Source organism: Myotis daubentonii, chromosome 2 (assembly GCF_963259705.1).
Source record: "Myotis daubentonii chromosome 2, mMyoDau2.1, whole genome shotgun sequence".
Classification (NCBI taxonomy): domain Eukaryota; kingdom Metazoa; phylum Chordata; class Mammalia; order Chiroptera; family Vespertilionidae; genus Myotis; species Myotis daubentonii.
In genome coordinates, this window is record NC_081841.1 from 98,703,554 (window position 1) to 98,727,105 (window position 23,552).

Below are 23,552 nucleotides of genomic sequence, written 5' to 3' on the forward strand. Positions count from 1 at the left end.
ATTTTTGCCTTTTTCTTGTGATTTCTAGGAGTGTTTTTGGGACTTGGCCTGAGTGGAATCATTCCTGCCTTGCACTATATCATCTCGGAGGGGTTCCTGAAGGCTGCCACCATAGGACAGATCGGCTGGTTGATGCTGATGGCCAGTCTCTATATCACGGGGGCTGCCCTGTATGCTGCCCGCATTCCTGAGCGCTTCTTTCCTGGCAAGTGTGACATCTGGGTAAGTGTGATCAGAGGTAGCTATTGTGTATATATACTTATCTTTTAGTGGGTTATTGGCAGACTGGGAAGTGAAATAAATGAAAACGTTTTAGACTCAAAACCAACAGATCTGTACTCTAAGCCTAACTCCCCCTCATCACTTATGTTTCTCTGGATGATAAGTACAATAATAGCTGTATTTATTGAGTACTTACTGGATGCCTGGCACATGACTGAGTGAGCACTTCACATGGATTACCTCATTTAACATATTAGTCCTATCAGGTATAATAACTGTTACTAATGTGTTCATTTTGAAGATTAGGAAATGAGGTTTAAAGAGATCAGTAACTTGTCCAGTGTGCCTGGCTCTTCAGTGGTAGGGGTAGAATTGGAATCAGGCTAGTCTGAAAACAGAGTGTGAGTCCTGTACACTGCACTGTACTGGCAAGTCCTTTAGTCGTTCTTCGTCGCAGCTTCCTCATTTATGAAACGAGAATGATGGACCAGATTTTTGCCTAGGTCATTTTTGATCACCAAATTTAGTGATTTGTAATGAGAGATTGAATATATATATATTTGGTTGGAACAGGAGATAGAGATAACTAGATTGCAGTTAATGGAGGAAAGAGGAAGGGCAAATAAAATACAAAAGACCAATAGATGGAAAATTTTAAAACAGAAGATGGCCTGAAATGTTTTCAACAGTAGAAGTGGAGTGTTGTTTGATATGAAGTCTGACCTTTGGAATTCTTTTCCTTAACCTGTCAATTTTTTAGACTAAGTTGATCGTCTAGTCTCTTTAAAGTTTAATTTAGCTATCTGTAAAATGAAGATAATGCTAATTTAGGCAATCTTTTGACCTTCAGATTAGCTAATTTATCTCTCTGAGAGCTTGTTTGGAGGTTCTAGCAGGGAGCACAGCTACTCGTATATCCTTGACCGAAGACCGGTCCTCTCGGGGCGGGGGTGGCGGGGGAGGAGAGGTCGGTCCCTTCGACCAACCTAGCGCGCAGCTTCGGGAGGGACGCACATGGATTGGTGAGGGAGGAGGGGGACACCTGCCTAGCCAGCCAGATCAGCCGAATCAACCCTGGCGATCAATGAGGTGACAGATGTCGCAGCCAGATCGCCCTCACATCCTTAGCTAATTTATCTCTCTGAGATTGCCTCCTCATAATTTTGGCATTGATATGGATTTCCCCCCTTCCTTCTTTTGGGGAAGAATGAGCCCCTTTGGTTTCCTAGGAAACAATCTCTATGGATGTGACTTAAAAATCTAGTTTACACTCTAAAATCAGTGTCTTTCCCTTGATAAATACTGTTTTGCTGCTATACTTTTTTTTTTTCCTCTGTACTTGTTAATTTTGAGACTATAATGAGAGGATAGTGTAATTTTGAAGTAATTTTTGGTACACTGAGAATTTGATAATCCCTTTTGAGCATTCAACAGAACAGGTCAAATCAGAAATAATATCACATGTTTGTAGACCAGCTTCTGACTTGAGAAGGAAATAAAAGGCCCTGCTTTCCTAGTCTTTTCGATACCGTATGTTATTCATGTAATTCCAGAGTCTTCAAGCTGGAAAACTCTAGCCACCATATGTTTTGACCTTGTACCCAATCCTGGAAATCCCTTTAGTTTTTCTAACAGAGAGCATTTTTGTAACATTTGAATGACCAGAGCTCAAGTGCTTTAGTCCATGATAAAAATATCCATCAACAATGAGGAAATGCCCTTCTGTCTATGCGGAGCCCACTGCTAGGCATTAGGGGGTCCTTGGGGCCTTTGTGGTCTGTCTTTGCCCATCATTTGCCCCTGAGTTCACCAGATACTCCACTGTTAAGTGTGCAGAGTTTCATGTCTAGAATTTAGCGGCAGCACCTTGATTTCTGTGGGGACAGCTGGCCTTCAGTTTAGCAGAATATGATATGCCTAATGCATATCCCAACATCTGTGGGCATCTCGAATTTGAGCTCTGTCACATCCTTTCCTTGCCCTCTGCTCAGCATAAGTGATCTTAAGAATCATTAGCAGACTTTTAATAATGCATGGGTTTCTCCACCCCCTCTCTTTTTTTGCCTCCAGTTTCACTCTCATCAGCTCTTCCACATCTTTGTGGTTGCTGGCGCTTTTGTTCACTTCCATGGAGTCTCAAACCTCCAGGAGTTCCGCTTCATGATCGGCGGAGGCTGCAGTGAAGAGGATGCACTGTGACACCTGCAGTAACCAGGGCTGGGACCCTGAACCAGGGCCTGCTGCACCTGCAGGCTTTTCCCTTCCTGGCCATTATGCCAGTTCCAGAGGAGCCCCAAAACTTTGACAGCTTCGTGCGCTTGGTGACACACCAGAGGCTCCATGTGGTACATGACTGAGAAGAGAAAAACAAAAATAAATCATACCTCAAAGGATGGAGTGCATCAATTTGGGGAAAAGGAGACATGGTCTAAACCCTGATGTATTGTTGGGATGTACTGATTGAGGGCTCTGCAAGACCCTTGGCAAACTGGCTTCTGATCCATATCATATTTATTTGATGGGGAAACAGTTTAGCTGGCAGTTCATTCTTCTCTCCCTTTCTCCTTAAAACAATAATTCAAACCAATTTAGGTAAACATTTATATCCTATCAAGGGGTGGGAATGTGATTTTAGATGCTCTTTCGGGAGAACAAACAAGTTAATGTAAATAAGATTTCTAACTTACTGTTTAAATAAGAATTTATATAAATGTTTAAAACATAGGGGTAGGGGAGGGAGGGAGAATTTTTGTATAGAATGAAACATGCAAGTACCACACACTGTTTCAATTTTGCACAAAGTGACCGGAGGAGGATCAGGTGATAGCCCCAGAGTGTATAATGCCTTGGTGCACCATGCTGCCTTCTGAAGGCTGTCATCCCTGGACCCATGGGGCAGAGAGCACAGACCCTGCCCAGTGACCACATCGCCACTTTCATGCCTGAGAGCCTTGGGGAGTCCTGAGGGAGAGGGAGGTTGTATTTGTTTTCTAAGGAAGCAGCAAGTGAATGGCTGACAGGGTGTTAGGTAAAAGCTCTAGTTCAGGTGTCCTTTGAGAGACCCACTTCTTTTTTATGCCGATGATCCTTTCTGAGGAGCAGAGCCACCTGCTGCAGAAAGTCAGTTAATGCTTGCAGGAGGGTAGAGGAGACTAGGAGCTCTGGAATGTTAGCACAGGGCTGGTCTGGGTGCTTCCTGGCATCCTGTTCATTTTGGGGTGATTTTCATCTGATTGCAGGGATGTGACAGTTTTCCATATCCTTGTTAAGGAGCTTTTGGAATATCCTGGAAATGTCCCTCTGATAAAATCCCTGCCCCAACTACCCTTCCTCCTCTTGGAAATAAAAATTGACCTTTTCCAGCATCATCATTCTTGGCATGGAGCCAATCAAGAGAGTCTGCCTTGCCCAGGTGCCTCTTGAGCTCCTTTACCAAGGTTGGGAGACCGCTTCCTTAGGATTAGGAAAGACGAGTGTCCCCTGGTAACGAGTGTCTTGGTGAACCTCAGTGTGGCAGACATATCTGCTCTCCTTGAACAAAAAAGCCACTAGAACTCTTGTAAAGCAGGGTCTAATACCCACCATGGAATAGCAGCAGTCTGAATCCCAATTTTAAGGGATAGTGTGGTGGGAAGTTTTAAAAGGAAATTGTATGTTATTGCCAAGGAGTCTGGGAGAATCTTGAAAGCTGTATCTTTGAAGAGTTGCCAGAAGTGTTAAAAAAAAAAAAATTACTTATGTCTTCAAGGTTACCCTGTTATGGCATCAGGGAGAGTGTTAGGGGAAGCTCTGGTTCATATAATCCTCACATGGCTCATAGGCAAACCACCCAGATAGCACTAGAATCTTAGGTTACTTGCTGTCATCCAAGGCTGCAGATGATCGTTACATCCTGGGATTGTGCGCATTAAAATAAACACTGAGGCCCTAAGCATGGGGGCTGGCATCCTCCACTGGGTGTTTGCAAATGTGGGAAGGGTCTCCTATTTATTCCATATGGGGTTTTCTCGGTTCTTTTTCTCCTCTCTCCCTTCTAATCTCCAGCAAAAGCTGGGATCCAGGAAGAAAGAATCCATTGTAGAACTTGGAAGGAACTTAATAGTATTTTGGTTCTGGATAAGGTCATTACCCTGGTTGCTAGGTGGACCCAGCAAAAGACTCAGTGGGTGAACCAGTTCAGTGCCTGACAGAATAAAGAGCAGTATTACTCCCTCTGAGGGGACAGCCCAGCAGGGCGGTGCCATGTGAAAGGAAGCTCACTTAGCTCCGTGGAAGCAACAGCACATATCAGAAGCCAGACTTGCTCTTCGGTCATGCTCTTTGAGGTGCGGGGTGTAAGATGCAGCCTTGAAACAACACCAACAGAGGTACCTGTCTCTGGGCCCAGTCACCCCACACCCCAAAGAGGAGCCCAATCTGGTTCAACATAGCACAAACCCTTAGCAAACATGAAATTTAACATCAATGATGTATAATCCAGTGAAATCTCCCCTTAGGGTGTGTGTGGGTGTGTGCGTGCCCATTTATAAGTGTGTGTCTGTGCAACTGACTACCAACAGCCTCACTGCACTTGGTCTTACAGTGCTCGCTGAGAACTCTCACCAGGTTGGCGCCTGAATGCCTTACTCTCAGCAGTCTGAGGCTTGCTTGCTCTGTGCAGATTTTTAATTTTCTTTTTTGGCCCTAGGCTGATTAGGACCTCTACAGCTTCATACTATCACCATTAAATAGTGGCCTTTTTCAGTATTTTTTTCCTTACCCTTTAAAAATTGCTGAAGCCACAAAGCACATGTTTTGGGGATCATAGAAATTTGGGGTTTCGGAAAGGCATCTGTGCGATGGTTCATTCACCATGGGATTTCCCTATTTGCTGTATACTCAACTTCTAATAAAAGGAACCAAGTGGAAAATGAACTTTTGTTGTGTATTTTTTTCACTGTCTCAGCTTACCACCCCAGAGCTTTTGGCATTTCTGACTTGAAGTGTTAATTTCGACACTGAAGCTTAAGGAATTTTCAGAAACTTTCTAATCTGAATTCACAAGCCAAAATTCGCATGCCCAGCTCGCTTCTCAACCTTTCTGACCAAGTTTATTTTATTTTTTAAAATAGGTTTTTATTGATTGCAGAGAGACGAAGGGGGGGGGGAAGAGAGAGAGAGAGACATCAATGATGAGAGAATCATCCATCGGCTGCCTCTTGCATGTCCCCTACAGGGGATTGAGCCTGCAACCTGGGCATGTGTCCTGACTGGGAATTGAACTCTGACCTTTGACCAGGTTTAGAATAGAGGAGAGGGCCAACTCCTTAATTATTAAAGTTTATGAAACTAATATATAATGAACACGTTATCCAAAGGACTCTTGCTATCTCACATAACCCAACTACAACCCTCTGAACTGATCAGCTCACATTACATTGGTGCAAAAACTAAATCAGAAAAGCTAAGGCTGACTGCGGGTGTTCTTTAAGAAGAAAATTCAGATTAGACAGTTTTATGTATATTGACATAAAAGTTTTGAGGATTTTTTAACCCTTTTACTAGTATGTAACTAAAGAAGACTCTTAAGTTTTGTCTTAGGTATTTTTAGTTTTGCAGGAGAATTTCCAGTATTGGGATAATATGTCCACTCTGAGTTTTCATTTTAAGGTGTAGATAAATGTTAAAGGTTTTCCATATCATCTACATAGAGAACGCTGGGTTGCATTCTGCTCTTGAAAAATAAGGTGAAGCCTACAGATAATTCACTTCATTTTTCCCAGCTTTTCCCAAGCTGTCTACTAGTATGTCCTCCTCAGTATCCTCTGGGTATTGTAAAGGAAGTAGATGCGGGCAAGTTTGCATTTCGACTATAGATCGCTAGGGCTCTGGGTAGTCTAGAGAAACCTTTGGCCATTGTTGCTTTAAAATTACCCCAGAAATAATATCATCTTGAGTATTTTGCTTCAGTTACAGCACATTCTGTATTCTCATGGGCATGAACTATGGACTGCCACTCCCTGTATCCTAATATGCAAACATTTCCTGCTTCAACTATTTGATTTGGTGAAACAAAGTCAGCCTGGCTCTTGTAACTTCTGCTTGTGATGGCATGGAGGGGGCTCAGGGACCCAAGGAAGCAGGGGATCCAGCTGCGTGAACACGAAAGCCTCTCATTACTGCTCACCCACCACCCCTGCTAGCTACACTGACCTAGAAACAGCTGTAGGTTCAGAGTGCAGCTCTGCCATTTGCCACGTGACAGGCGAGAAGTCCTTTCCCCAGCCCTGTTTTCTCACCTGTTAAAATGGGGTTTCTAACATCCTTTGCATCTTTCTGTGAAGTGCTCTCACGGATCAACATTTCTCTAATTTTCCATTGTGATGGGCTGGTGTTTCTGCCAAACTCTTGCTCTAATTTCTCCCTTTTGTGGTCTGTGACTCCCCATATTTACTTTTCTGACTTTAAGATATGTCCACTCCTTTGCTCTCCTGAACCAAAACTTCACATTAAATGACTATAGAAGCATTTTACCTGAAAGCACTTCTATTAAAATACACAAAATTATTAAGTGAATTTAGAAGTTAATATATCTCTGTACTGTGGAAGGAGGCTCTCACAGCAGCCTTGAATTCTGGGTCCCCCAAAGATGTGCAGCATTTATAGGGAAAGGGTTTCAAGATTCTGTACCCCAGCCCTAGCCGGTTTTGCTCAGTGGATAGAGCATCAGCCTGTGTGCCAAATGGCCCTGGGTTCGATTCCGGTCAAGGGCATGTACCTTGGTTGCAGGCTTCTCCCTGGCCCGGGCCCTGGTCAGGGCATGTGCAGGAGGCAACCAATTGATGTGTTTCTCTCACATCGATATGTCTTTGTCTTTCCCTCTCTCTTCCAACTCTCCCTAAAAAATCAATGGAAAAATATCCTCAGGTGAGGATTAACACACAAAGTTAAATCTTAAAAAAAAAAAAAAAAGATTCTGTACCCCAGACTCTTGTCATTTATTAAATTACTTTGGTTTGAACTTTGTCCCTCTGAAATAAAGATGATGGCTCTTTAGCTTGAGCCAGGTTGCCACCTGCTGTCCTTTAGTGATTTTGTTAACAGTAGAAAGAGGAACGGTAGTTCTGACCTCTGAAGAAAGGCAAACTCAGGAGAATGTTCTGTTCTTCCAGGTAAGGAGCAAACTAGTTGATCAGAAATGGTCTTTTGATCATTGGTTCTGAAAGAGATTTCCAGATCTTAAAGTCCACTGCAGGCCAGGCACGGCATGGGGTTTAAGTGGACAAAATGAGGCCAGGATCTGCCACAGCACTTCCTAAGCTTGGTTTTAAAATTATATGGCTAAAATAGTTGTTAGATTTGCCTAAAAATGTTTGCTCTGGTTGGGTGGGGAAGATAAGCCTTTCAAAAGACAACACTGAATTTTCCTATAGAGAGACTGGCAGTTTGTGTCTGGGAGGCGGTAGTTGAGGTCAGATGCTGTTGGAGGCCAGGACCAATGCTGAAGAAAGGCATGTGGGTGGCCATGGCCCGTGGCTAGGAAGTGCTCATGCTGCCATGCTGATCACAATGAGGTCATTGCGACATGGTAATGGGGAAGCTCTGAGCCATGATAGCCACTGGGTTGGAAAAAGGTCTCCTTGCTGCTTCTCACCCACCCGCACCAGGTAGGCAACTGTGACCTTTACCTACTGTCCCTGGCATCCAAACTGTAATTTCTCTGTCCCTCCATGAAACAAGGTAATAGTAGCTAGGCACATTATTACGAATATGGTATTCAAACCTCACAACATTCTTCTAATAATTTGGAGTCAGTTTTCAACTCTGTGTTTCAGTTTCCTGGTCTATGATGTGGGGCTAATGCTAGTACCTACTTCAGAGGGATGTTGCAAGGGTTGAATGGGTTAATAACTGCTTTTATCTGGCACAAATGAACCTTAGCTATTACTACCATTATTCTGCCACTTAAACTAGCTAAGTGAATCCCTTATCTTCTCTGAGGTTCGATTTCTTCATCTGTAAACAGGCTGTTAATGCTCACCTCACAGGATTGTTGTGAGACTTAAGTGGTAATGAAAGTAATGTTGTATAATGGATAGCATAAGGCATTTTACAAATATAATGAATGTGTTTTATTGAGTTGGGGGAGAAGGGGACCAATTACTGGTGGGAAACTTGTACTTTGAAGAGTGGAGGGCTGAGAAGGGCCCCCCAAGGCCCTGTGCACTGTCGTTGCCTGTGACTATGGGGTGTGGCTAGACCTCCTCATTGGAGGTTGGTTAAACGGAAAGATCTGAGGCCACTCCAGAATTCCCGCCCAGTTCTGCCTTTAATGGAGATGGCTGTCTCTTAGGAGCCAGGTCTGAGAGGGCGGGCCGCAGGAATTCCAGGGCCTCAAGATCCTGGAGGAATGTGTATGTGGAGAGTGAATTCCCAAACATAGCTCCCTTACCGTGGGCTCTGCCTGGCAAATTGAAATGTTCCCCAAAGTTCTAACCCCAGGAACAGAGCCAGGTAGTCTCTTTGTGGACCAGGGGGCCTGGACCTCCTGGGGAGTGTGGAGTCAGCCCTCTGGAGACCCTCCCCATGCCACTGCTCGCTCTTGGGATCTTGTTCCACTACAGCCACTCCTGCCGCCTCTGCAGAACCCCAGTATCTCCCAACATGGCTGCTGGGCGTCTCATGCTTTTCTTAGATGCAAAGGTTCCTTTACATCAGGGCTTTGCAAAAAATTTTAAAAATATATGTTTTCATTGATTTCAGAGGGGAAGGGAGAGGGAGAGAGATAGAAACATCAACGATGAGAGAATAATTGATTGGCTGCCTCTACTGGGGATCGAGCCTGCAACCGAGGCATGTGCCCAGACTGGGAATTGAATCATGACCTCCTGGTTCATAGGTTGACACTCAACCACTGAGCCACACTGGAGGGACTGCAAAGATGTTTTTAGAAGTTTTTTTAATAGCAATAGTTTGCAGACATCACATGTAGCTATGTTGGATAAAAGGATTTGGGGTCTTTTCCATTACTATTGTCTCCCCTCCTCTCCCCTCCCTTCCCTTCCCCTCCCCTCCTCTCCCCTCCCCTCCCCTCCCCTTCTTTCCCCTCCCCTCTCTGTCTCAAACAGAGTTAGAATTTTTTGAGCCGCAGAAGGAAATTGAGCTGCTCCCACCGTGCATCTCACTTTGAGGCAGCTATGTTTCCTGGGGGGATTGTTCTTGCCCTTGTCTCATTTCAGTTGTTGCTATTGTTGGTCTCATTCTGCCTCTCTTTCTCAGTATCTTTAAGTCCTTTGTTCTACTGAAGACCAGCCAGGTTCATTAGAACAGCTGACCCTATTTTTGGTTGGGTCTGGACTTCTGGAGAATAGATGGAATGAAATCCTTTTGTCTTGGTCCAAGTTGAGCTCATGCTAGGCTCCTGAAGAGGAGATAGGAAGGATGGGAGAATGCCCCTCAAGGTGGGTTGGGTGGTTGCAGGCATCCTGGAAGGTCTTGGGGAAGTGGTTTCTGGTTCCACCCAGCAATTTCAGGAGGCAGGGTCATTGAGATAAGCATTGACCTGGGTGTTAACCCAGCTGTAATGAGCTGGGTTCCCCGTCAGTTGCTGACTCCTTAAAATGTCTCTAGAAGGACTACCTTGTCAAAACAGAGGTCAGACGGGGTGGGTGTCATCGCAGCAGCTGGGGTGGCAGCAGCCAGGCACACAGAGGCAGCAGGAGCAGGGGGAGCGAGGCGCAGGTTTCCGAGGAGCCGCCACAGTCCTGGGCGTTCTCCTGGAACGCAGAGCAGAGATGAAAGGGCAGCATTCAGGGTGACGTACCAGCCAGAGGAGGTAGGAAGTAGGGCAGGGGTCTCTGGACTAATAGGATCCAAAAGCCTGGGGGAAGGGGGGGGTTTCTGAAAGTGGAGGAAGCACTGTCCCCTCTCTCAGACCCCCTACCTTTTAGGAGGAAGCAGAGGCTGTACACTCAGCCCCAGAACTGGGCTCATGAATTCTCTGCTTGCCCCCTCTTGGAGTGGCTGCGGGGTCATCCTCTTAGAATGACTTCAGGGAAGCCATTGACTCTGGGAGCATCTTTGATGTGGATTATTGTGGCAGCCATTTCCAGCCAAGACGATCCCGAGTGTAAGCGCCCAGCTCAGGGCTTGCCACAGGGAGGGTGCTCAATACATGTCGGTCACCATTAGTGTTTTGCACATAATGATTTCCTGTTTGCTTAGGTCATTTGCAGCTAAGTGCAGCAGCAATGAGGACAATATGGGGATGCTGTGTTTTGATTCACTGAGGGCCCAAACCCTGGGAACTGTGTGGCTCTGTTTGTAGAAGGCCCCTCAGATCCTGGTTGACTTAGTATTTGCTGCACGTGTCTGAAGGTTTCCACGTGCAGTTGCATCCTGTGCCCAGATGCACTCATGTCTTCCATGCGCAGGCACAGCCACAGCGCTGAGGATTTGGGGATGAAGTCCAAGCCCCACCCCTGAACCCCCTCCAGCCCACCTCTGGGTGGAAGGCATGACAGGAATCCGGTCGCCGACGGAGCTTCTGGGAGCGCATTCTGTCACACTTGGTAGAGGCATTATGTGCAGGAGTCACTGTCAAGGCAAACGCCTCATGACAAGAGCTGATTCTGGAGACTCAGTTCTGGAAGAGCCTGCCCCTGGTAGGACCAACTGCCTTACAAGTGGCTTCCAGGGTCAGGAGGCAGTACCCAGGGGCCTGGGGGAAGGGTTGGAGAACCAGTAATGATGCTCTGCGTGGGAGAGTGGGATGGTGGTGGTGAGGGAGACTGGCCTCAGCCTCAAAATCTAAGCCCCTCAATCTCTCCTGCACCGACACCCCTCCCTCACCTTGCACATTGTGGCAGATCAGAAGGATATATTTGACTTCTGTAGCCTCCTGAAGGACTGGTGGGAAGATGCTACAGTCACAGGTGGGGTCTGTCACCAGGAGGAGAAGGTTACTATTGGGAATCTGTTGCATCACAAATATCCTGCAGCAAAGAGAGAGGCGGGGCCCTGGAATCCATGGAAGGCTTGACATAGGGCTTCTAGGGGGGGAAACCCCCAAACTTCTAGTGTAGAGTTAGGGTGGCAGGGGAAGAAATGGAGCCATGAGGCAGGTCAGATCAGGGCAGCTACAGGAACAGCCCTGGGCAACTGACTCAGTCCTATTGGCTTATTTTACCCACAAGCCTTTAGAAATGCTCCTTTCCTAGCAGATTGGAGAAGGCGAGGAAGTCCTAACTGGAACATATATGAGAATTAAAGTTATTAATATATGCAGGACAACAGGTATAAATCAGGACTGCACCAAGCAAATAGGGATATGTGGCTCTCCTTGCTTTAATGTGGTGGGGGCAGGCCATATGGGGAAGATGCAGTGCTCAGTCTTGGCCACGAGGTGGCACAGTGCCCCTGCATACTGCCCAGGAGTCCTGTGAAGAGGGAGTGAGTAAAGGGTTATGGAGAGCCTATTATGCAAAAGGCCTGGTGTATTACATAACAGCTGCCCCTTACTGACCATGTCCTCCGGGTTTTTTACATGCACACACACACACACACACACACACACACACACACACACGTACATAACCTTTACTACACTACATGAAGTTAGTATTACCCTTTTGTAGATGAGAACATAGAGGCTAGAATTGGCTAAGTAACTTGCCCAAGGATACACAGCTAGGAAGTAGCAGAGCCACTTTTTAAACTCAAGTCTGTCTACCCTAAAGTCTTGGCTTTGCACCATAGCATTTACTTCATCCTTACAACAAGCCTTTGAGCTAAGTGCACAAATATCAATAGTCCAAGAGAACTGCTGTGCTAAAGTTAAAACCCCACTGGCATTACACAAGGGTGAGAGATGGAAACCTGTCTGACGCAGAAGTCTGAGGCGCTACACTATGAAAGAATTCGCTCGAAGTCTGGGGTCTCTCAAGGACATCCTGGGAAGCCCTTGGTGAACGGCAAGGCTGACCAAGGGGACATCCTGGAGGGATCTCAGCCTCCTGGGCCAGGAGAGAAGTTCCAGGGAGCATGGCCCCTGAGGCCAGGGGTGGGGTCAGCAGGAGGGAACTTTCATTCAGGCCTCCCTGGGCCAGGCTGGCAGAGCGAGTTGGATCTAATGGACTCTCCATGGGGGAAGGCTGAGTCTAGACTGGGCCCACGTGCTCCTAAGAACATCCTTATGCTTTCCCCTTTCTCTGCACAGACAGATTTCTAAGGGGGAGCTGGCTTGTCCTTTCCTCAAATCTACCCTTGCCTTCCAAGATCTCTCGGTGGAGTTCAGCTCATGTGGCCCTGACACTGAGCTTCGATGCAGGTGTGAGTGAGATAGACATTGAATCGTGGGATCATTTCTATCTGGGATGGCTTTGGGGCCTGGCGTGGAGGTGACTTGTTCACAAGGGCCTGGCCTCGGGACCGCCATTCCTTAGCCCCCAGCTGGCCTCCTCCCACACACCCTCTGCCTCAGCCTGTTTCCTTCACTAAGGGGACTGGGAAACAAAGACCCGGAGCATGCCCTTTCACTTAGAGCACCCTCGCCTTCCTCCCCATTTACAGATGCGCCCCCCCCCCCCCACGGCCCCCTCCCCGCCCCTCCCCTTCCTGTGAGTGACCAGGCCCTGCCCCGAGGCTGGGGGCAGGAAGAGCTGCCTCAGGTCTTACTTCTGGCAGGCCCCACAATCGATGATCCCGTTGACCTCCTGGATGGCCCTCTGGTGCACAAACACGGGGTACTCCGTGTCGCAGGGCTGCAGCATGTCCTGCTTCCTGTGCTTGTGGGCTGTGGGGAGACAGGTGCGATGGGAGAAAGCGCATCATCGAATTGGAAGGGCCTGCAGAGTCATTCCTGGAGGGATCTCAGCTTCAACACCTCCAGGCCCTAGTCCATTTGCAGGTGGCTCCTTTGTCAGAAAGCTCTCAGAACACGTAAAGGAGGGGTAGGCCGGGAGAAAGGGGGAAGGCAAAGGAACAGAATCAAAGCAGTGGAGTGGATCGCAGTGGACAGGGCAGCAGGCTGGGCCTCAGGGCGCCTCGGGTTCAGTTGTGTGTGACTGACACACTAGCCTCATGACCTGGTGAAAGCCTCTTCCTGCCTGTGGAAGCCTGCATCCCTACTGTAAGCTGGGCTGGGAGGGGGAGAGCACCTTCTTAAAGGCTCCTTCATTGTTGATGTGCAGAGTCTGAGAGGAAAGCAGAGCTGGTCAGAGTGCCCAGGGGTGGCTTGGGGAGACTTCAGCCCTTCACCCCACCACCCTTCCAGTTCAGTATGGACAGGTGACATCTCCTCAGCCAGCTGAGGCGCTCTGCGAGTGCAGGGCCTGGGCAAGCCCCAGGTGTGCCCTCCGTCCCTGCTGCTGGTGAGAGCAGAGCAGTGAGGGCCGGCGCCCGGCCGCGGGGCTGGGGGATGGCTGGGCAGGGGCCCTCAGTGCGTGTCTGTGGTGCACTTGAGCCATTCAGAAAGGACTCAGCACACGGGAGAGTAGGTCCCCGGCGTCCTACTCTGGATGGCCATGCTCGCTCCCGAGGTGAGCAAAAAGCAAACAAGGTCAGCTCCCAGGCAGAGGGACATGGTTTCGTTCAAAATAGCAGTGTCGTTTCGGTGCTGCAGTACCCCTCTTTCTGCATGCCACTTTCCACGCCTTTCCTTTTGTTTCCAGAGCTCTCTGTGAAACAGGCAGGACAGGCCGCATTCCCCCATTGTGTAGACATGACCTATGGCAGGGTCACACAAAGGTTAACAGGGAGTTACAGGTCTCCTCAATCCCCAGACCCAGAAATGTCCCCGCACAGCCCTGCTGAGGGTCAGCCAGGGCCACACTGGCCTCTAAGGGTGTTGCTGAGCAGCGCCGCTCTCCGGCCCCTGGGGTTCGAGAGGGGGTGCTCTGGCTGCAGCCTGCAGAGGCTCAGGGCCTGGCTCCTCTCCTTCCAGGCCCCGTTGCACGGGCCTCGCACCCAGGGGGCTGGCTCAGGCTGGCCTGTCCCCGCTGTCAGCTGAGACACCTTGTGTGGTAGGTCATCGCAGAGATAACAAGAGCCACATGCCAACAACAATAGGCGAGTGGCTTCCCCAAGGGCACACAGCTGCCCTCTGCCCAGGCCCTTGGACTCCAAGCCCAGAGGACACGGCTGACCTGCCGGGCCAGGCCTGCTGGGGGACAGCGGCCTGAGATGGGAAGTTCTAGACAAGCAGGATGAGGGAGCTCACGCTCAGCCTTGTAGGCGCAGATGCTGGCAGAGGACAGAGGGGCGCTCCGCCCGCCTGTTCCCGAGCCGCCGGGAGGAGGGGCCTGTTTCTAGATGGGCGGTGACACATGGTTCCTGGTTCCTGTCACAAACACCCCGTGACTGAATGTCCCCGGGCGGTCCTGTGAAGACTGCCGGGTGTGATTTCCAAAAGGAGTCTGGAAACATGGCAGGGGTTGGCCACGTGAGCTGAGGGTCGGCGGTCACACCAGCAGGCCAGTGGTGAGAGCAGGCAGAGGGGGAGTGAAGCAGGCCAGGCAGGGACGGCAGTGCGAGCGGTTTTTCCATCAGGAAGCAAAAGAAGGGGTGCAGCCCCAACGGTGGAGAAGTCGCAGAACACCAGGGAAAGGCTCTATAGCAAGCAGGGGCGGAGCAAAACCTGCTCAGGTGCGACAGTGTTGCGTGGTACAGGAGCCCGGGCCACCCAGGGAGTGGAAGCGGTCCATGTCCCTTTGCAGGTAAAGACCAGGTAGCCTCACCCTCCCGGGAATGTGGTCAGAGTCCCAACTGGCTGACAGGACATGGCTTTGATTTGTGGTCAGCCTTTGGGAATTGCATTATCCCAGGAGTGTCCCCGTGATCAGATGAGGCCTCTGCCGGCCACCCCGCAGCCCTGAGCTGGAGGCCGCACTGTTCGTGCCGCAGGGTGACCTGGTGGCCGCTCACCTGCATGTGGCCGCAGCCACCGGACCGCATCCCCCTTTCCTCTGGGATGGGTCACCGTGATGGGTCAGCGTCCTCCCCGAGGAGACGGCTGGGCTCCATCTCGCCCGGGTCGGACTGTGCTTGTGTGGGATGAGGTCTGGGCTGCACCCCCCGCTAAGCCATGGGGCTTTACACTGGGGGAGATCCCGAGTCGGGGTGCCCCGGGATGAATGCACCCCTTTAAGGGAGAGCTGAGGGGGCCCTTTGCAGCCCCAAGCTGCCTCCCGCTCCCCTGACCCGGCTCCACGGTGGGTGCTACTTACAGTGATGGAAGACAGCTTTGGCTGCCCAGGACATGAGGCCCAGCACAGGGTGGGCATAATGTCACACGAGGTCAGGATGTCACAAGGTGGTGATGTCACATGGGATGAGTGATGTCACATGGAGCAGTGGTGTCCGGAGATGGCGTGATGTCACATAGAGGTGGGGAGCCAGGAGGGGAAGGTGACAAGAGAAGGCCAAGCAGGATGAGATATGAACAGTGAGCCGCCCAGAGCCCCTTCCCCTCTGTCACCCCCCAGAGGGGGAGGTTTCCAGTTAGCTGACTGAAATGGCACTGGTAGCAAACACAAGGTCATGCAGTCACAGGTGCTCACCCTGGGCCCCGTGGCCGGCTCTCCGGGAGCCCCAGGCACTCCACTCCAGCAGGAACCTGTCAGACACGGCACCGAATCCGACTGAGCGGCCGGGGCGCTGGCGCTCCCCGCTGCTCTCCGGCCCAGCCCTGTTCTCCTGGACATCCTCTTCCCTGCCCGAGGGTCCCCGAATGAGCAGAAAGGTGCCCCTGGCAGCAGCAGGGAGGAGGCCCCATACACACAGGACAGTTCCTCCCCAGACCTTCCCCCTCCTCTGGATCCCTCAGAAGACACACCTGCATGAAGTCCCCAGCTGCCCCCACCTCACCCCCCCCCCACCCCCACTCACAGCAAGAGCTCATTCACCAGCCATCTGGTCACAGTCAGGAGGGCTGAGATAGGCTGGGAAGAAGGGAGACAACCAGTTAACCCTGGGCTGGGGGACAGACCACACCCCGGGACACCAGTCCTGCTGCCACCACCCACCCCTTCCCAGCTGGGAAGCCTGGGAAGCTGGTTATCCGAGAGACTCCTGTGCAGGGCCGGCAGCGGGTTCGACAAGCCCATCAAGAAGGCCAGGCAGGGCCTCGTCCTGATGAGCCTCTTGGTGACGCTTCAGGGTCCCTGATGGCCTGTGTGACCACACTACTCACAGAGGCCCGCAGACAATCCCTGCAGGGCTGGGGGGCTGGGGGGGGGGCGGGTGAGGCAGAAGTGGGGGAGGACTTCTTGGTCAGAGTCAAGAGGGGCCCTGGGCCAGATGCCTGAGACTGGGGGAGACCAGGGACCAGGTAACCTCATTTTAGGTGGAGGGCTTGCCACCTGGCGGAGGGGAGGTCTGCGGTGACACTCACGCTGACCAGGGGCCGGGCGGCGCTGTGGTGGTGGCTGGGGGGTGTGCACATGGCCTGGTAGTCGTACATGGTCACCCTGAAAGCCAGAGACAGGAGCTGGTGAGTCCGGACCCTGCCCGCCCCTGCTCCGCCCCAGGCAGTCGCTGCAGTTTCATTCACCCAGATGCCCGACAGTTGAGGAGTTAGGATGGCAGATCAGAAGCAAGCCATGCCAAAAATTACAGTTCTGTACTTGGTTTTAAAGAAAACAGATAGTAAATTTGGTTTTCCTTCTAGGGGCCCACAGTCCTCATGCCACTCCCCGCCTCTTCTCAAGTCCCGGGCTTCAGAACGGTTGCTTTTGGAGCACGTGGGGGCTCTCACGATGGGTTCTGAGGTCAGGACCACCAGCTCTGTCTGGCCCATTTAGCATCAGATCCTGCCTTTTTGTCAGATGGGGAAGAAGCGGGTCCCACTTACTGGCTGAACACCCCCATGCTGAGCAGCTGGGTCAGGAGAGCACCGTCCACCTCCCCTAGAAATCTTCCCACCTGGGAGGGAGGGAGGAGGGGAGAGAGAGAGAGAGAGAGAGAGAGAGAGAGATGGGTGAGGACTTTCATTTCTGAGCTCCAGACTTTAGCTGCCTGTGTGGGTTTTCCCTGCAGATGCCCTTCAACGTAATCACAGGGGGATCCATGCCACGCCCCTCCCTTTAATTTGCACCCCTGCCCGCCCCCCCCCCCCCTTGCCATAGTCTCATCTCAGTGCTTTTAAAACTCTAAGTTGTAATCTATTAATTGTCTATGAAATCAATCTGGGGGTTGCAATCACATTTTTTTAAGGTAGAGTTCCTTTGAACAAATCAGTGGGAATCACCTGCAGCAGGTTAAACAGGGTTTTGTGAAACTTGATTGCGCACACGCACGCGAGAGTGTGTGTGTGTGTGTGTGTGTGTGTGTGTGTGTGTGTCTGTGATGGGTCAGATGCAAAATGTGCTTCTGTGAGTCATGGTCACAGGAGGTTCAAGGGCATCCTTATCACCCAGCTAAACCAGGTCTGAGAACTCCAGAGCTGCCTTTGATTTCCCTCTCTCCTGCCCTCCCCTCTTTTCCAATTAATCAGTGTTTCCTGTGGATCTGTCACTCACCATCCCGACTCCATGAATAGCGACTTAACCTAAACCCGTGTCCTCTCCACAGACACTTTGCCCTCGTAACTGGGCTCCCGAGGCCCCAGCCCCTGCTGGGATTTGATCACTCTCTTTGAGTATTCTGCTCACCTCTCTCACCATCTCTCCATCACCCAACAAACCAACACAAGGTGAGCACCTGTGTGCTGGGCATCCTCCAAGCCAACAAGGTCAGCTCACCTTCACGCCTGCTGTGCCGCCCCGTGCCCCAGCCTTGCTGCTGCACCCCTCCCATTGCCTCCCATTGCCTGCCTTTGCTGCTGCTGGTCCTCAGCAGGGCGCAGGGTGCTGGGACCAAGGGGTTGGATTTTGATTCAAATCCTGGCTCTGCCCCTGCCTGCGGTGTGGCCATGGGCAGGCCATTAGGAAGATTGGGGATAATGCGTGCCAAGTATCTCGCCCACAGAAAGTGCTGGGCAAGTGGCGGCCAGTCTGACAAGGAGACACGAGGGCTCTTCTCCCTGCCTTGGTTACCCTTCCCCAGGCCTCACTCCAAGGAGCGCTCCTTCCCATCCTCCTCTCAGGAGTCCGCTTCTCACTTTGCCAGCAGAACGAATCCTCCTTCCTCTGACTGAGACACTGACAGGCTCACCACAGAAGCCCCCAGGGGAAACGGAGCAGGCGGGTCAGCTCTGCTCTCTCTGTGCCCGGAAGGCCCATGTGCTCTGCCTGGGAGGCCCGAGAGGGCAGCGGACAGCAAGGGGAGAGCGTGGAGCTGAGGGCATTCCAGGGACAGGATGGCAAGCAGGGAGGTGTGAGGCCGCCAATCCTGCCTGTGCCTCCAGGTGCAGCCCTGAAGCCACCTGCAGTTCCTTTGGGTCCAGGGCTCCTGCTCAGGTGGGGCATTCTCTCTGCTGTTCCAGTTACTGCGTGTGTGCTCCTGCATCACCACCCAGCGCCATCCTCCTCTGCCCCCACAGAACACAGTGTCCTGCTCATGGTATTACTCAGTGCATATCTGTGGAAGGAAGGTGCGAGGGAACAGACAGGGAAGGAAGGAGTGGTGTGAGTATTCTGCTCCCCGGGAAAGTGCATGCAGTGAGGTGGAATTGAGGCTCCTCTTCTCCTCCGTAATTCTAGGCTTATTTACCCCAAACCCTGTTGTTTAGACACTTGATTCTGAGAAGGGAGGTCCATGAGAGTAAGACAAGCTGCTAGACACGGGAAGCAATGTATCCTCCTCTGTAAATAAGCAACTTGACTTGGAGGATATGCCACTCTGGCAGAGACTATCCATCCTCCCCTTCTTTGGTAGGGATTAAGAGCCTCAACTAAAAGACTACATTTCCCAGACTCCCCTGCGGCTGGGGCTGGCCAATGAAATGTGAGCAAAGTCCTGGTGGGCCTTCCAGGAATCTGTTAAAAGGGAGATGCCTCTGCAGGAAGGGCACCACGTCCAGGGCTGCTGCACTCCCCCTTGTCTGGAAGGTGGACACGCAGGCAGGAGCTCCTGTATCCAGGTGGTCCTGAGGACGGGGCAGCTGGTGACCCACACCAGGCCGGGGCTGCCTTCAGCCATTCCTTATATGAGAGAATAAGCCTTTACGTTGCTTAAGTCACTGTAGTGGGGACTCCATTCCTCACAGTAGAATGCAATTCCTGGCCGATACAGTTTCATTTGAACTTAGAGTGAATCAGTGACTCAAATAGGTAAGTTGATAGAATTTTCTGAATCAGCAAAGCCAAGGTCCAACCATTCAATTTTGGGTGCCCTGTCAATGTAGGGCCCTCAGACTGAAGGTGGGGGCGGGAGGGGGGGCACCCAGCACAGCACGGCAGGGGGACCATGGCTGCTTTACAGCCACGGCACTCTGAAGGGGCTCTGGGAGCTGGCTCTACCTGCCAGCTAGGTGTGCTGACACAGGGCAGGCTCCACGTTCACTGAGGACACCCCCACACAAGCAACCGTCCCCTGGGCTGCTGAGCCAAGGGCCTGGGGCTCCCCGAGTTTCCAGTCTGTACTGAGGTGGGAGTGAGGTGAGGTCCTGTGGGGCACACCCAGGAGCCGGAGCAGGAAGCAGATGGGGCAGGTGGCAGCCAAGGACCCAGAACTGATGAGCAGCCCCCTGGCCAGCAACATCCCCTCGGCATGGGCTGATGTGCATGCACGTGTGAGCCTGCTGTCCCCAGAGAGAAGGGGGACCAGAGGGTGAATTAAAGCAAAGATTCACTCGGGTATTGGAATGGAGCAATGTCATACGGCCTCCTCACCTAGGACAGCCTCAGTTTCTTCTCTAAAAGTGGGAAGTCCATCCTCTGAGGGATGTGAGGAGAACATGAATTACCAGAGTGAAGCCACTGCGCACGGCTCCTCGTGGGGACCAATCCTTTCATTCCTGCTGTATGGCCCCCGAGTCCCTGAGCTGCCCCGTCCCTTGGCAGGTGCTTTGGGCCCACAGTGGGCCTGGAAGAGTGTGGGGATCAGGGCTCTTCACTCCTGGGGGGCTCTGCTGCCATCAGCTGTCTCAGGTCAGGTGACCAGCTCAAGTTGCCCAAATGAGGGTGCCCTGGCCCCCAGAAGGTTGAGCCCGGGGAAGCCAGAGACATGCTGAGGCAGGCGGTGAGGAGTGGGGGGCTGGAGAGGCAAGTGCAGGAGCACATGCAGAGCAGGGAAGTCGAGGTTTCTCCTGCGCCCACTTCACCCTGCACCCGTGGAACAGGACTTGAAGCCTGCCCTGCCACGTGGGCAGGGAGGAAGGAGGGCTTGGGGAGGTAGGGAAGGAGGAAGGGAGCAAGGAAAACAGCGAGGCCCAGCACAGGCCTGTCAGAGGCCCTGTGCGGACAGAGGGGTTGCCCTGGTCTGAGGGGCTTGCAGGCACTGGCTCTGTGGGCTGCAGCCAGGGAGGGAGGAGGTGCTATGGCTTCTGGGAGACTTAAACCTTAAGGAGACACCACAATGGGGTGTCTGATTGTAGCTCTGCTAGGATCCGTCCTTTGTGGCTCTTTATTATAAGACGGAGTCCTAAGCTGGAAGAGAGGCGCAATGGGGCCAACTATCTAACCCTCAAGCTGGAACAAGGCCAGGACCAGGAGAGAGCCGAGCACCCCTCCCTCTGGCAGGCGCAGGGGGGCCCTGGGGCTTCTACACGGATGTTTGCTGGGCAGGAGGCCTGTGAGGAAGGGCTGGGGAGGACTTTGGGAAGAATCCTGCACCTGGTACAGTGACAGGCTTCTCTCCCAGACCCCTGCTGGACCCTGGCAGGGCCAGGAAGTGGCCTGGACCTTTCGGCACAGAGCCCAGCCCAGAAGTACACCCAGATCCACAGCAACTGGTGTGAAGGCCGAGGTAGCGGGCCTCAGGCTCCACCACACACCGGAGTCACTGGGTGGGCCATCCCCAGAGCTGCTGATTCCCTAGGCCTGCAGTGGGGCCTGGGAACATGTGTTTCTACCAAACTCCCAGATGCTGCTGATGCTGCTGGTCCTCCCACCACACTGTGAGGCCTAAGGATAAAGGGGGTAGGGGGGAGGGTTGAGTTGGGAGGGCCCAGGCTTGTGGCCCTTGGTGGCCCCTGGGTGTGCTTAGGGAGGGGCAGGTTTGGGTGGGTGGGTAGGAGTGTGTGGTGGAATGATCCTGAAATGGTCACAATGGCTCTAGCCTCTTCGAGTCATGCCCTGTGTAAGCCCATCCCCTATACTAGGTCCAGTATAGGCTGGAGCTGGACCTAGTAACTTGCTCCTAGTGAATGGAATAAGGTCAAAGTGACCAGATGTCCCTTCTGAAGTTAGGTTCCCAAGATTTTGACCTCTGTCTTGCTCTCTTCTCTCTGCTCGTCTTGGCTCTCTTGCTCTGAAGAGGCCGGCTGCTGTGTTGAGAGCTGCCCCCTGGAGAAGCCCACCTGGCAACCAATCTGGCCAGCAACCATGTGAGCGAGTTTGGAAGCTGAGCCGCCTCTAGTTGAGGCTTGAAATGACTTGAATGGAGCAGCCCTGGCTGACCCCTTAATTCAGCCCCATGAGAGACCCTGGGCCAGACTCACCCCACCTAGCCATACCCAGATGCTTACCCCAGAAACTGGGAGATGGTAAGTCTTGTGGTTTTAAGACATTACATTTTGGGATAATTTGTTATGCAGCAATAGGTAACTGCTACAGAGTTACTGAATGAATGAGTTTAATAAAAAACCCACAAAACCAAAAATGGGTGGATAGATGGCTGAGCCTGGATACCTGCCAGGTGCTGCTTATATCATTGGTGTCTCCGGCTTGGGTGCTATTTCCCTCGTGCCCTCTTATCACCGACACTGCGCAGGCCGCGGGGCAGGGGGTCCAGAGTGAGGAAAGCGGAGCCCTGTGGTGATGCTGCTGCTTCCAGAGCCTGGGCACTAGCCTCGGACTTACCCAGGAGCCTGGATTCCTGGCCTGGAGTTCAGGGTCCTAGAGCATTGGTCCTAATTCTGTGAGACTCACACCAGTTTGACTCAGTGAATAAACTCTGCCCTGAGCATGGACAGCGTGAGGGAGGGTAGGACCGGGCAGCAGCACTGCTCAGCGGCCCCGGGCCTGCAGCCCGCCACACTCTCCGGAGAAGGCCGCTCTCCCTGGGCTCACTCGCCTCGCCCAGCAAATCCTCCATTTCCTCCAGGACCCAGGCTCTCCAGCTTGACTTTCCTCCCAAACCTTGCAGAGCCTGTTTTCCTCTGGTATAAAATGAAACTAATAACATCACCAGAGCCATCCTTCCCCCCCCGCCCCGTCCCCCACCTCTCCTTTCCTGGGGCCTCCCAGTGTTGGGAGAGGAGGAGGGGAGCATGGGCTGTGGGAAGCCAGGGTGACCAGGCACAGTGGGAGCTGGGGCTCTGGAAGAGTCCTGAGAGGTCACACCCTATTAATGAAGATCTCACTTGTGCTCTGCTTCATTATACAAAGGATAATGTTATAAAATAATACAATAGTTGAGAAGACAGGGGTAAATAAGCTAAGAAAGCACATCCTTTATAGTAAAATAGAAGCGTCTAAATAGCTGTTTGCTACCACATATTATCCACAGTTGTGCCCACTGATGTCATGGTTTGAGAAGACATGTGAGCGAGTGTACAACAGGACCACCGTGAGCTACACCAAGGGCCCCTTGGGAGTGCCTGCCACCGCCCCACTCCCTGCAAGTCTGTCCTGCTGCCTCTCAGGCCGGGTCAGCAAATGCTGGCCCGCAGGCCAAATCTGGCTCTTGAGCTAAGAATGTGTTTCTATTTTCAAATGGTTGGGGAAAAAAAATCAAAAGATTAATAATTCTTCATGACACATGAAGATTATGTGAAATTCAAATTTCGGTATCTGTAATTAAGCTTTGTTGGAACAAAGCCATGCTCATCCCTTGCATGCTGTCTGCAGGCGGCGCTGGGCAGTGTGGCGCTCTGGTCTAAAACGCCTAACCCGCACTCTCTGGCCCCACAGGAGCCATTGCTTTCAACTGCTCCAGAGCCCGGCCTCTCAGGCGTGGCTGCCCCTCCCCAAGTGTCCAGCCTTCTGCACTCTCTCTGAAACTCTGGAGCTTGAAAGCCAACACCACGGGGACCTGCAGAGGTGCCGTCTCAGTCCCCCAGGGCGCAGGGGTCAGGGCATGAATGATTGAGAGCACTAAGCTAGGCCCAAAGCCTCTTTCCAACCACTGGTTTCATTTCTGTCATCACCCATTCCCCTCAGAGCAATTGAGAAATACTGAATAAACTGGGCTCTGTCCAGGGAAGAGTGGCAAGGCCAATAGGGGGCATGAAAGGGACAGGCGGAAAGACAGCGAAAGGGATGGTTGGCAGTTCGCGCCTGGCAAGAGACGCCATGATGTCAGCCGGCCCT

At 51.8% G+C, this 23,552-nt stretch overlaps 2 protein-coding genes across 4 annotated transcripts in view; one reads left to right on the forward strand and one right to left on the reverse strand.

Moving 5' to 3' along the window:
* ADIPOR2 (adiponectin receptor 2) overlaps positions 1-5,136 on the forward strand; it is a 79,132-nt gene extending 73,996 nt beyond the window's left edge. Inside the window, exons 7-8 of the mRNA XM_059683961.1 lie at positions 29-222; positions 2,293-5,136. Coding sequence (XP_059539944.1) covers positions 29-222; positions 2,293-2,421 — 323 coding nt within the window. The 3' untranslated portion in view covers positions 2,422-5,136. The remainder of the gene's footprint in view (positions 1-28; positions 223-2,292) is intronic.
* A 4,177-nt stretch (positions 5,137-9,313) lies between these two features.
* Positions 9,314-23,552, reverse strand: part of CACNA2D4 (calcium voltage-gated channel auxiliary subunit alpha2delta 4) — a 111,673-nt gene continuing 97,434 nt past the window's right edge. Inside the window, exons 30-38 of one of the 3 annotated variants that reach the window (XM_059683962.1) lie at positions 17,051-17,121; positions 16,592-16,667; positions 16,087-16,139; positions 15,759-15,814; positions 15,426-15,446; positions 12,877-12,994; positions 11,053-11,195; positions 10,703-10,797; positions 9,314-9,977 (exon numbers count right to left, since the gene is read on the reverse strand). In XM_059683962.1, coding sequence (XP_059539945.1) covers positions 9,873-9,977; positions 10,703-10,797; positions 11,053-11,195; positions 12,877-12,994; positions 15,426-15,446; positions 15,759-15,814; positions 16,087-16,139; positions 16,592-16,667; positions 17,051-17,121 — 738 coding nt within the window. In that variant the 3' untranslated portion in view covers positions 9,314-9,872. Of the gene's footprint in view, positions 9,978-10,702; positions 10,798-11,052; positions 11,196-12,876; positions 12,995-15,425; positions 15,447-15,758; positions 15,815-16,086; positions 16,140-16,591; positions 16,668-17,050; positions 17,122-23,552 lie in introns of those variants that run through there. The other 2 variants (XM_059683963.1, XR_009451287.1) reach the window with 2 other exon arrangements.